Below are 14,261 nucleotides of genomic sequence, written 5' to 3'. Positions count from 1 at the left end.
TTTTCCTGTACCACCGATAAATAGCTAACACGATACGAAACAAACAACCATTTTCCATCAGCGACATCACACTTTTGCCTCACAGGTATCAGCATGATGTAGGATAGGGTTGATTTAACTTACTACATTACCAAACGGCTAGTAAATTGACTTTGAAAATCCAGTTGTACTGCCCTGAAATGGCTCTGTGCGCCTTGAACAGGTTGACAAAGATCCGTACTCACCTGTTATCCAGTTGTCCACACGGACGATGTCCCCCGACCTGGGCTACAAAAGCACCGCACACACGCGGTCAGACTCAGACAGCGCGCCGGCCTTTCCTCATTCACGAATAACCTGGATGTTTCTGTCTGAATGGGCGATTGATTGCAGACAATGTTTGTTAAGCCTGCACGCGCGTGTCTCGCTTGAGAAGACGTTTGAACCAGGCTTATCTCTTGAGCTGGATGCGTCATACCGTGAGCCCATATCCGGCTCATGTGCATTACGGCTGTCATTTGAAGATGGAGCCAGTGTGGAGAGAGCCCAATTACCGGGTGTGAGTGTGGTGAGATTGAAACAGCGCCACTCTACTACAGATTTGTCTTCTTGGTAGATCAATAACTGCTACTTCTCTGCGGCAACGTTATATACTGAGGATTCAAGAAAAAAACAAAAGCAGTTTGATATCTCTATCTTTGAAAAATTCTGCAATACCACGAATCATTAGTAGATTAGCATAGGATTCTATGCGAGGATATGATAGAACTAACCATAGGTGATATGAGGCACTACCGCAGCCTTTTCCGTACAGCTGAATTCTGTACGTCACATTTTCCTTGCAGCTCTGAGACTGGCGATGATTGGTCCATGTTGGCACATAAATCAATAGGATCAGGATTTTCAGGATTCTCCTGGCTTAGAGGTGCTGGCCATCAAGCCTCTAAGGGCCTGACCTGTGGAAGGGCTGCTAGAAGCTAAAACCGGTATCGAGGTTGGATCAAGGAGGTTAAATACAATAAATTTAACCTCCTTGGTTGGATGAGGGCTGCTAGAAGCGTGGTTTAGTCAGTCTAGAGACCTGACCAGTAGAAGGGCTGCTACAAGCGTGGTTTAGTCAGTCTAGAGACCTGACCAGTGGAAGGGCTGCTAGAAGCGTGGTTTAGTCAGTCTAGAGACCTGACCAGTGGAAGGGCTGCTAGAAGCGTGGTTTAGTCAGACTAGAGACCTGACCAGTAGAAGGGCTGCTAGAAGCGTGGTTTAGTCAGGTTAGAGACCTGACCAGTGGAAGGGCTGCTAGAAGCGTGGTTTAGTCAAGCTAGAGACCTGACCAGTGGAAGGGCTGCTAGAAGCGTGGTTTAGTCAAGACCAGAGTGACTGGTCGAAAGCTCTAGGTGAGAGAATTTTTGTGTTGGACCAAAGGTTTTAACTTTAAACATGTAAATACCAACACAGATGAACTTTCATGAAAGCATATATGGCATAATAACATATTTTTCTGAAATTTTGTTCAATCTTTTGTTCAGGTTAGTAATGATTTTGATTCTGTGATATGTCATATTATGAAAAAAAGAGAATATTGACCCACTTTCAAAAAAAAGAAAATGTAATGGCTTTTGATTAACGAGTCAAAGCGGGACTAACATGACTACAATAATTTCTCGCTACATTTGCATACATGCAGAAAAAAAGGTCTGTTCACACTTAACCAACCGCGGCCCGTGAACTTTGAAGATTGGTACTGATAGCCATGGCATTGGCCTTGAGCATATACTAAACGTATAAAATTCAACGGGCCGTATTTGATAAATTAGTCAGAGCGAACTTCTTTAAACTTCCCGCCATTTCCAAATACACAGAGAAAAGGCCATTTTCAGTTCTGAACTAAATGTGGCCCGTTAGAGTAAAAGACGGATTATTATAGCCAACGACCAAGTCTATGAAATAAAATTAGTACTAAGGCTTTAATGTAGTACGATGAAATGCACTATTATGATTATTTATGCACTATTTTTCAGTTCGCCATTCGTCTATGAAGGACATGGCCACAGTGTGACCGATGTTCACCACGGCGTGGTGGAAACTCTCCGGGATATAAACCACATCCCCCGCCTGCTGCAGGCACTCCAGTGCTCGCCAGGCGGCGCTCACGTACGGCTGAACATACTTCATCCTGTCCAGTTGTTTGAAACTGATCCCACCAAGAGGCGGTCGGTCCGGAGCAGACATGAACCATCGTTTGGCGCCGAACACGACGCCGTTCCAGGCCTGTCCGTGGGCGTGCCAGGAGAGACCCGGACCGGACCGGCCCAGGAACAGGCGGAAGGCTGGACCCTCCAGTCGCGACTGGTTCAGGTAGCTCGGCAGGCGGATGTGCGGCAAGAGTTCCGTCATAAGCGTCCTGTCCGCCAGGTACTTGCTGTCGAAACCGTCTTCGTCATCCAGATAACGCGTGAGATACGCGTCAAGCGTCTCGCTGTCGTCTCCTATCCCGTAATTACTGACGATGTCTGGCGGGTAACCCGTCCGGACCCGTCTGTCGCCGTGGCGGGACACAAGGCCGTCTCTAGTCCACACGTCCGGGTCCGTCCAGTCCCGAGCGCCGCCCCGGAATCGCAGCAACACCGGCTTCCGGTTCCGGTACGTCGATTCGAACTCTTCTGACGTCATCTGGTCGGCGTACCTGACGTCAAAGTCGCAGCGGCGAATGACACCTTCACAGACCCTGGCGGTGCTGTTGAGGGACTGAGACCGGTCTGATTCAGACTGCAGGGTGTCTCCCTGGCGGCAGTTCTGGGTGTGTTGAAACCCCAGAAGCAGCAAAGATCGGCATCTGTGTTCCACACATCATGCGGATTCACCCAACTAACCACCGCTATGACGGCACCAAAGGTAAAGAAGACGAACAACGACATCTTGAAACCATTTTTGTCTCGCAAACTCACGTTCTTATGAAGTTCTTCAGACGGGCGGCGTATTTCTTGAACAGCTAAGCCCGTCTTGGGATCCTGCAAGACGTCTTCACTCTCACCGGAATCCTTGAGATCCCGCTCGGGTGATAACTGCATTGGCTCTGACCTTGGCGTTCCCGAGTCCTGAAGGTCGTCAGTTTCGTCCGATGAACGCGATTTCTTCCCAACTTCGTCTTCCCACGTGACCCCGGTCCTCTTCGAGACCGTCGGTTGGTTATTCTTTCCAACGAGTTTCTTCCTCTTCCGCACCATTTCTCAGGGTTTTGTGGACGGGAAAACAGTGGAAATGTCTCCGTCCTCTCAGCGTCACTCAACACGTTCGATCGACGGTTCTAGACGCAGAACTCTGTTCTCCCGTGACGTAAAATGCTGTTCTCCCGTGACATAGAATGCTGTTCTCCCGTGACGTAGAATGCTGTTCTCCCGTGACGTAAAATGCTGTTCTCCCGTGATGTAAAATGCTGTTCTCCTGTGACGTAAAATGCTGTACTCCCGTGACGTAAAATGCTGTTCTCCCGTGACGTAGAATGCTGTTCTCCCGTGACGCAGAACGCTGTTCTCCCGTGACGTAAAAATGCTGTTCTCCCGTGACGTAAAATGCTGTTCTGCCGTGACGTAGAATGCTATTCTCCCGTGACGCAGAACGCTGTTCTCCCGTGACGTAAAATGCTGTTCTCCCGTGACGTAAAATGCTGTTCTGCCGTGACGTAGAATGCTGTTCTCCCGTGACGTAGAATGCTGTTCTCCCGTGACGTAGAATGCTGTTCTCCCGTGACGTAGACTGTTGTGCTAGGTATTTCTATTTGGAAGAATGAGAAGAATTCGTCTTTTTTTCCTGGATCGTAGACTGCACTTCACTGTGGATAAGACCACACAGAGACTATTGTTTAATATGAAGTTTCACCGGGTGTCGTGCGACCCGTCCACGTTAGGGGGCGCTCCACACACGGGGTTTTGAAAATGAAGATTTTCACAGCGTGAGTCTATCAACGCACGCGAGGTTGGCAATTTCTCTTCACACCAAAGGAGTTGTCACACCGAGTTAAAAAAATCTGGCACTAAAACTTCAACAAACTGCAAAAGAGACGATGCGGTTTTGATAGCACACATAGCTGTTGGATTTGATGTGCTTCTATAAAAGTTAATCTGTCTCTAAAAGACATTCTAAATGCTCAAACTACTTTTAAGTAATGAGCTGTTTATCTGTGCAATGTGTGTTGTGTTTTAGATTAGGGTTGAGTAACCCTGTCTTTGAAGGTTGAGAGTTTTAATTATAGTCTTACACAGCTTGTACTAATTTAACAAAACCGATGCTACGCCTTCAGGCAGTGTGCTCAGCTATGTGATACATGAATATACAAACTGAATAAGAATTCGCAGACCTCAGAACTCCCAAGCAATATCAATATCCTGTGTGATCACTCACCATTCAGTGACAACATCACATATAAAAGGAATGAAACGTACAACATGGTATCAAAGCAAAGGTTATAATGGTCTATAATGAACGACTTGGACTACATCGTCTATGAATCCCTTCTTTCCAAGCAGATGTTAGGGTTTGGGGTTATTTTTGGCGTGTTTTTAGACTTTTTTTTATCGGGGTTTCTTTTTTGCACTGGAATTTTTCTTTCACCCAACCCGGGGTGAGTGCCGGCAGAGGTTGGGTTGGGTGAAAGAAAAATTCCAGTGCGAAAAAGAAACCCCGATAAAAAAAGCCTAAAAAATACCCCCAAACCCAAACCTCTGCTTGGAGAGTAATGCATCCCTTTGTTACATGCACTGCATGTCCAAAAGCGCCCCCTGTAAGGATCGATTCGATCTGCAGCATGCTGCTATCAATCTTCCCTTTCTATCATGCTCAGCACATCCATCTGCTACGTGGCTTCGGGAGATCCAGGCAGGTTCATTTTCCTTCCTCGAGAGACAGAAGTCAGTTTTTCATATGTCACCACCGGTACCCCTTATGTAAACTAGAAAGCTTGTCGCTGGAGTTTACAGGCTTGTATATCTTTTCAATTTCGTCTTAACTTCCCATGGAATTTTCAACCTATGATCTATCGTTTCTCTTTCAACAAGAGTTCCGAGTTTTGACCTTGACCTTTGTCTTCCTAAGACTTACCAACATACCAAATATCATCCATAATCCATAAAGGCGTTATGAAGTTATGCTGACTACAAATGTGCGGAAACACAAACACACAGACACACACACAGACACACACACAAACACACACACAGACACACACACAGACACACACACAGACACACACGCCAAAAACAATACCTCCATTTTTCATTTGGGTAATAATATGACCGGAAATCGTGTGATTTTCGTGCAGTTCCCTTCTCATCTTTAACTCGTTATAGATTTCAAACCTCTTTATTCAAACCAACAGGTAATATTGAATGTCTTGCTTATGTTGTGTTCCCTTGATAAGGACACAATCAGCAACTTAAAAAGAAGCGGACCAGGAAATCTCTTTGTTTTGAATCAAAATGATCCATACTTCTATGTAGTAAACATCCCGAGATTCCAAAATGAGGTCAAAGTTAGGTTCGGCACAGCTTTTACCATGTTTACGGTTCTTCTGTGTTTTGTGTTACGTGCCGGTTGTGTGGTTGATAGACGTTCTGTTATTAGTTTTTTTTATTCCAGCATTTCATGACCAAACGTGGCGACGATACACTCAAGTTACACTCAAGTTATTTTTAGGCCGCCACCAACACAGAGTACAAAGACAGGACAGGACAATACACGACTTTCCTCACTTAACTCAAGTGAAAATGAGTAAAGTGCCTTTCACAAGGGCACAAGATCGGAGGCATGTCAGGACTCGACCCGGGACCTCTTGGTTCCGAGTCGAGCACTCTGCCGCTACGCCACACGACCCCACAAAGTTTTTATCAGTTTAGGAAAGGTATTAGAAAGGATCCGTCTAAGGGCCTGGAGTGAGTCATGGGTAGGTTGGGGATTGGTTGAGAGTAAGTCAGCAGTGATTGAGACGTAGTTGGAAGTCAGGTTTGACTCTTAACCACGCACCGACCAACTCCCAATCAACAGCCAACTAGTCCCCAACCATGGCTGAACCTCCACTCAATTCTCGAATGTTTCAAACATTGTGAAACATTCGAGAGTGGAAACGACAGTTTAAAACATTTGGCTGGCGCAGTAGAACAGCAGCAAATTTCGCCGATCACCAACCAGGTTGACAGACATGGCTCCCGACCTGTTTTACAAGGTTTAACTAAAGACACTGTAAGTCGCTTTACGTGATTGAACAAAAGAAAGAAAGTGACCAGGTGAGACTCTCCAAATTTCATATCAGTCTAATATCCCAGAAGACAAGCAGCAAATATGGACTGTTCAAACTAATAAATTCACCTGTCTCTGTCCCCTGTCTCATAAAGCAAGAAAAAATACTTTCTTGAGTTTACAGACCTCAAACAAATGTCTATTGCTTGAAAGAAAGGCAAATTCTATCATTATATTCGTACGCTTGGGGCTAACTGCAATCAAGGACGTTGCAATTTATCTACCATGAAAATCTCTTCATCTTCAACGCCTTGAGTTCTTCTGCTCAAAAATAAAAGAAGGACTCGAAAATCTCATACCTCCGTAGAGTATTTAGAAAAATTAGATTTTTTTGGATACGCAGCAGTCAAACGGGCAGCTGTAAGGCTCGTCCGTCGGGCTAGTAAGGAGAAACAGACATGTCTGTTAGTACTGAATAAATGTTAGATAGACTATAGGTAATACTGGATACACAGCAGTCAAACGGACAGCTGGCGGCGTCCTCACGGTGCTTGCCGCAATGGCTGTCTCCGCAGTATGGCTCGTCCGTCTGGCTGGTAAGGAGAAACAGACATGTTTGTTTCTCCTTCCTGGCAAAAACATAACCTTCTGGGCGAAGGTAAATATTTTTATATAACAGTGATGCTAATTATAAGCCGCGGCGTAACTTGCTAAGGACGTATATGGTGAAGAATTTAAAAGTCATGGATAGGAAATGACGTTTTAATTTACGTTTGAAAGTTTGAAGAGAGGTAAGATTTTTGAGGGAAAAGGGAAGATTATTCCATGGAAGGGCACTTTGATATAAATTTCACATTCCTCTGGGCCTGGGAGGTTCTGTATATAGGGGTATGTGTAATTGGAAGCTATGACGAGTTTGGTGGAATTGTGAACGAAAGTTGAGAAAGTTTTCAAATGTGTCTGATAAACTATGGTTAATAAACTGACAAGTGAAAAGGGCCAATTAAAATATATTGATGTCCAAAATATTCAAATAAACTCTTCAGTTTCATTCCTTCTCATTTTCTTCTTTTCCTGAATTGATGTTGGCATTCTATGACATTGGGTTTTTTTTCCAATAACTTCTCGCAACATATGACATATATTTGCTCATTATGTACGATTTACAGTGTGGTCGAAAACTTTTTTTCTTGGAAACAGACGAAAATTCATGCGCGCGCGGATGTCATCCATATAATCAAATCAACATGGCCTTAAAGGTAGTATATTACAAAAACGAAATAAGTATTAAAAAACACAACATGATCGTTTTATGATTAAAATTCCTAGATTTTATCATTATTTACCAAAATATTCTGTGTTCTTGCAATATTGCCATAATATATGATAACAATGATGTAAAAACTATAGGTATAAGGGAGACTATGCTTCTTGAAATTGTACTATCTTATCTTAATATCTTAATATTTTATTTCTAATATTATATTTTAATGCTAAAACGAAATAATTATTTAAAAGTACCGGAACATGGTCGTTTTAAAATCTGTGGCTAATATTCTTAGATTTTATCAATGTCTAGCCATACAATTTTGCCTTGATATATGATAATAATGATGTATAAGTATAAAGAGGAGTCCATTCTTTCGAGGTCCCTTTTTTATCTATTTATTTATTTTTTTTACTTCATGATTTACCACAAAACAAGGGTCATGAGAGCGACTCAAATGCTTTGGGTTGCTTTGGGTACAGCCAGTGAGGACAGATGTTTGTTGACATTAAACTTGAAAAGTTTATCGAATGTAGCGACTGCCCGGGTAACCTGGGTGTGCAGCTTGTCTCTGCGGCCTCAGCAGGTCAATCTTCCGCACCAGCTCGTCAGGCGTCGGCCGCCTCGATGGGTTGAACACCCAACATGACCTGATGATGCGGTACACCGGCAGCGGACAGTTCTGCGGCTGCTGCAGACGGACGCCTTTCCTCAGCAGCTCCAGTAGTTTGCAGACGTCCGGGTGCATCGGACCGCCAGCGTAGCGCGGCTCCTCCCCAAAACTGGCGATCTCCCACAGCAGCACGCCGTACGACCACACGTCACTCTCACACGTGTACACCCCGTCCCGTAACGACTCCACGGCCATCCACTTCAGCGGCAACAGTTCCTCCTCCCCGCCCTGGTCCGTGCGTTCGTACGCCGACGACATGTAGACGTCGCGCGCCAGTCCGAAGTCCGCGATCTTGGCCACTTTTCTGTCGCTGATGACGACGTTACGAGCCGCGATGTCCCGGTGCACGATCTTCAGACGTGCTAGCTCCGATAACCCACAGGCCACGTCACAAGCGAAACCGAGACGCTCTAACAGTTTCCTATCCCCCGTGATCTTGCAATGTTCACGCAAAGTCCACAGGTACCGGCGTAGCTCTTCATTGCTTGCGTACTCTACCAGGATGTACTGAGGCTCCGACTTGGTCAGAACTCCGTAAAGCTTCACCACGTTCGGGTGTCCATCTTTGTCCTCGTGGATTCTGGCGAGAATGTCCATTTCTCGTCGAAAGTCGCGGACAGTAGACGCCGTCTTGCGGTCGGGCCGGATACTTTTAGCCGCGACCAGAACCTCGTACCCTTCCGGCACGCGCAGCCCTGCCCGTACGACATGGCCGAACTCCCCCTCCCCGATCATGTGCTCGAAGCGAATGTCCTCTCTATCTACTTCCCATGACGGAAAGGTTTCCACGACGGACGTCATTTCTGAGTCAACTTTTGCCTGTCGGTGACCCCGTCTCAACAGGATTCTAGTGACGATGCAGGCGATTACCACAATGGCCGGAATAACGGACAACAACACTACAACAACGACTTGATTGTTGTTCCCAGGAATGGAGACGTGCTGACAAAACTCGCCCGACTGTCCTTCAGCACAAATACAGCTGCCATTGACTGGATCACACAAGGCGCTGTTTTCGCAGTAACACCTCATGCTGCAGTTCCTTCCGAACGTGCCAGGGGCGCACTCGTGCTGACACCTGTCTCCCCGACGGCCGGCAGGACACAGACACCCCTCCCACCTGTCACACGTCCCTCCGTACTCACAGTCACACACTTGGCTGCAGACTTCCCCATGATAGTTGGGTCGGCATTCGGTGGCGTTTAGTACGAAAGTCGCGTTGAAAAGCTGACCATCTTCAGCCTGTGCCATACAGCTATATTTGCCGCTAGCTGACTCTAGTATCGGCTGAAAGCTGATAGAACTGTTCTGGGCTGTCCCTTCGTCGATGATTTTTGTGTCGTTAGTTGTTTTTCCTGTTTGATAAAGCCAAGTCATATTTGCCACGTCAATATGAGGAGCCAGGCAGGTCAAAGTCAGATTGGTGCCGATGTACTTCACAACTGCTGAATCGCCGGGTGTCTCTACCACGATGGCGACTTCGGGCCAGGGAATATCACAGGCCCTCCCTCTCCAGCCCGGGCGGCACTCACAGGCACCGTTAAAGCCATGACACCGGGCACCGTTCTTACAAACACAGTCCTTGTCACAATACACACCGTATAATCCACCAGGACACCCTGTAAAGTTGTACTGAAATGTCCACTCAAATAGAACTGTTCCCCCATTATCCCCCATCGTGACATTAGCTCCACAGCGAATCCAGTATGGTGATGTGGACCAGATCTCGTTTAACTCAACGGCGATGACATAGCGGGGATTTTCCTCCCCTTGGAACTGACCGTTTACTACCCACTGAGGCAAGTCGTCATCCAGAGAAAGGTTCAATATAGTAATTTTCCCCTTAGTCCTCCACTCCCAGTCGCGACATTCAAATTCGCCTCTACCATGTAAACGTCCTTCAATCACCGAGGTGATGACACCCCCGTCTCTACCAATTGTCTTTTTGCTGAAGGCACATCGTAAGGAACAATCGCTTTTCAAGACAAAGTTACCTGGGTATTTCTTCGCGTAATTGAACTGAAGAAAATCTCTGTACTCTGCCATTACATCTCCGTTAGCTGTAGTATAATATCCGTCACTACTGATCAAAGTATACTCCTCTCCCTTCTCTTTATCCAGAAGGACTGGCGTCTCACACCGTTTGTTATAGAATGGCGGGTATTCAGGCACGTCTATGACTACGATGATGAGGGTCACGTACAAGACGTTCTCGTTCCCGGTGTTTGTCAGTTCCACCGTCAGGTTGTACCGCGAGCACAACTGGTAGTCCAGCGGAGCCGCTACGACCAGCGCCCAGTCCTCAGCGCGAACCCCGAACCGTCCCCAATCGTCTCCTGTGGTGATGTTGACTGACCAGCACGTCCCACTGTCGTCGTCAGCAGAACTAACCAGGCTGGCGGCAACAAGAGAATCTCTCAGCCGCACCACCGTGCTACCGACTGGCGCATCCTCCGGTATTTCCGTCACGTTTTTAAGCTGGACTTTGGAGATAGACGACATCTCAGCCAGCAGAAATACAACACAGAGAGTAGCGATTAGCGCCATCTTCTCTCCGCAGAGCAATGGCCCTCTGGTAGTAACTGATCCACACTCGTCTGTTTCTTTGCTTTGACAACAGGCAGGTTGTTTGCTATTTGCTATTTCTTTTTTCCTCTTCCTTCTTCCTTTGTCATACCGAACACTTGCTTACACCTGTTGAGAGTTAAACCATAACAACAATGTTATGCTCTGTCAGCTCTGAAATATTTCAAGCGAGCTCGGCAGAGCGAGTGAAAGATTCTAATGAAACTTACTGCATGGACGAAACACATTAAAGAGTCACAGTTTATTTTACTGAAAGATGAAATGGCAATTAGTTAACAAGAATAGAGTACTGAAAAATTGGTATTAGTCGGTATAAGTTGCCGTCTACCAGTGAATGCTTCTTTTCTTTGCACAGTGAATGGTTGCATTTAGACGAATTTGAATACCTGTTGCCATCCACGCATCACTTCGGTTTAAATATACTAGCTCAGCCTCATTTATTAGTTGTTATCCGTCCAGTCTTTGTCGCCTGACAGCAATCTGACAACATTGTAACCACATAGAAACATGCCCCGCGAAAAGGAGTTAACCTTTTACACACACACGCGATCACGACTTCTGATAGAAACCTGGCTTGCTGACAAGAGCTTGCATAGCAACCTTCCGTCTCACTATTATTTGTTATGGCTTCAGCACAAAGTGGTGCTTCTGAAGACATATTGCTTTCTCTCATGTTTCTTCTTCTCCTCCTTCTCCTGCCATTTCGTTAAATGGATTCAATTTCTGTATTAGCCAAATACCCCCAGGTGTTTTTTTCTTCATTTTTTTGAAAAATTGTTTTATTTTTTTCTGTGGAGCCCTGGTAATAAAACCAAATGACCTGAAATTTGGTATGGGGATACCTTGGACATATGTCTACAAAACCTCATTCAAGCTTTTGACATACCTTACTTCGAAATTGTGGAAAATAGGGCTTTTATTGGGCTATTTTCGGACAAAGAATTTACATTGTTGGCTCCTGTGCCCCAAATGACCTGAAATTTGGTATGGGGATACCTTGGACACATATCCAAAGGATGTCATTCATACTTTTGACATATACCACTTTAACATTGTACAAAATAGTTTTTTTGGCTATTTTCAGGACCAACTAGAGTTACACGATCTCATACCTTCGCCAAATGATGTTACACTTAGGCCTTGACGAATGTTGACGATTCGCATTAATTATGCAAATTAGGCATTCATTTGCATAAACACTACCTGCCAATGTTCTTCTTCACAATTACACATGCCACACGTTTGAATAATCATATCATGGAAGGTAGCAGATTTATAGCATTTCCTCATTAATTATGCTAATTAGCTGCTGATTTGCATAACTATCATTTTCATATGTCAAGCATTCTTTAAGGTACCCACATACCAAAAAGCATGATGATCCGTCAATCTGTTCTTGAGTTATCCTCCTTCCAATATTTTTCAACGAATACTTCTGCAGTTCCAGAACAAGCCGCTAGGGGGTCCAAACCCATGTCACTTCTTCCCCAGCCAAAGAGCTACCTATCATCCAAATTAAATGACCCTACCATGTCCAGATCACGAGATATCAAAACCGGAAGTTCTGCTGCAGTACCATAACAAGCCGCCAGGGGGCCCAAAATATAATCAGTTCCAGGTCTCATCAAGACCTACCCACCTACCAAATATAAAGACAACCCATCTTAGCCTTCTTGAGTTATCGTGTTGACACACACACACACAGACACACGAACGCCAACGAAAACATAACCTTCTTGGCGAAGGTAAATATATGGTACATACATAAGTTACAGATTAGTATAATGAACCAAGGTCTCAACCAAAACTGAACAAAAATATAATACAATACAATGTAGGTGTACAGAGTGAACGCCAGCATTTGTCACTCATTCATTCACTCACACACACACACACACACACACACACACACACACACACACACACACACACACACACACACACACACACACACACACACACACACACACACACACACACACACACACACACACACACACACACACACACACACACACACACACACACACACACACACACACACCACACACACACAGACACACACATGCACACACCACCCACACACACACACAAACACCCCGCATTGACTTGTGCCTGCCCCTGACAGCCGCCGCAGCTGAACGTGCCGACCGTCTCCCTGGCGTCCCCCCGGTCCTCCCCGCAGCTCCCGCAGTAGTCCCTCTCAGTTCTGTCCGCCATGTAAGTCGTCTGTTGGGGGGAAGGAGTCCGTTTGTTAATGACTGCAATTCTCTTAGTCTCTTGAGGGCCTACATGGGGGTCCTGACAACGCTCTAGGCTAATTTTTGGGACCTGGCTACGTATTTCGCTGAATTCAGGAAACCTCTATGCTGAATTCAGGGAACCTCTCGATTACGCTTTACGATAAATTCCAAGTGGCTACAACCGTACGTAAAATGTGCCAATTACGCTCTACGTTGAATTTGAGCGGTCTGTCTACGCTTTACGTTGAATTAAAATGGCCAATTACGACCGATCCGGGAACGCCCGAAAAGGAGGCTAGGATTCAGCGTTCAGTTCCGTATGAAACCTGTGACGTACTTCCACCTCACGTATCCCCTATTGTTTGCTTCCGACGCTTAGGTCATGGCTTTAACGTACATGTAAGCCCAGAGTACTGTTTTCACTTTCACATCCGTCACTAGCACTAGTATACAGCACTGCTTCTAGCTGCAACAGTCGCCGTTCCCTCACCCCAACCTTAATCGCACAACAAGGTGCCCATGTTTTCTGTTTTGATGTCTCTTTACGGATCCAATAGAACCAGGTAAGTTGCAGTGCGTGTATGTAAAAAGGGTAGCGGCTGTCGATCCTGCAACCCTTAGCTAGTGTTCCACCAATTAACCCTTAATTTCTTGTAGTGTCCTTGGATGTCCTTGTAGTGTCCTTGAATGTTGGATGACCTTGAATGTCCTTCTCAGTGTTAGATATCAATTATCAAATCAACCGTAACTTCATCTACTCCGTGACAATATGCCCCCCCCCCCCACACCATTTGTGTGATTGTGAAAGTGAAAGTACTAAGACGTACCCTCTTTTGTCCGGGTCTACTTTCATTGGTTTGTTCAAGTACAACCTAAGACATTGCGATGATCGGATGTACTAAAAAGATAAAGCAATATTTGACCTGTCGAACACACTAGTCTTTACATCTAACGTTATGGACTAATTTCCGTTTGCTAAGGCTCTTAATCAGGCGAAATTTATAACTCTTTCCACCCGGGGAATCCCCGATTCACCTGTTCTCCTTTCGCACCACAGAAACAGACATTCTGTACATACATTTTCCGATAAAAACACGGACTGTTCGCGTGGAGATGCAGTGCAGCTAAAAGCTGTTGTCGTTGTCCTGACTTTTCAGGTATTGCTGAGAAAAACAGATAATTTGATGCGGTAAATGTTGCAGTTCAAAACGCTCCATTCAGGAAAGTTGAACAAGCATCGTTTCAAACATTCAAAGCCGCCAAGTCAACGTAGCCTCTACCAGGC

At 45.4% G+C, this 14,261-nt stretch overlaps 2 protein-coding genes across 2 annotated transcripts; both read right to left on the bottom strand.

The window, feature by feature from the left end:
* Positions 1-1,986: 1,986 nt before the first annotated feature.
* On the bottom strand, positions 1,987-3,203 carry LOC109481520 (F-box protein At1g78280-like). The gene is made up of 2 exons (XM_019784096.1): positions 2,925-3,203; positions 1,987-2,772 (listed from the first exon to the last, which is right to left on the bottom strand). Exons 1-2 carry the CDS (start codon positions 3,201-3,203, stop codon positions 1,987-1,989), a joined length of 1,065 nt encoding a protein of 354 aa, XP_019639655.1.
* A 4,794-nt stretch (positions 3,204-7,997) lies between these two features.
* Positions 7,998-10,724, bottom strand: LOC109481519 (tyrosine-protein kinase receptor Tie-1-like). Its single transcript, XM_019784095.1, has one exon. It carries the CDS (start codon positions 10,692-10,694, stop codon positions 7,998-8,000), a length of 2,697 nt encoding a protein of 898 aa, XP_019639654.1. The 5' UTR covers positions 10,695-10,724.
* Between the last annotated feature and the right edge of the window lie 3,537 nt (positions 10,725-14,261).

Source organism: Branchiostoma belcheri, unplaced genomic scaffold (assembly GCF_001625305.1).
Source record: "Branchiostoma belcheri isolate BF01 breed outbred unplaced genomic scaffold, Haploidv18h27 scaffold56, whole genome shotgun sequence".
In the NCBI taxonomy this organism is placed as follows: Eukaryota; Metazoa; Chordata; class Leptocardii; order Amphioxiformes; family Branchiostomatidae; genus Branchiostoma; species Branchiostoma belcheri.
The sequence above is the reverse complement of the archived record's forward strand: the minus strand, read 5'-3'. Positions and strand labels throughout refer to the sequence as shown.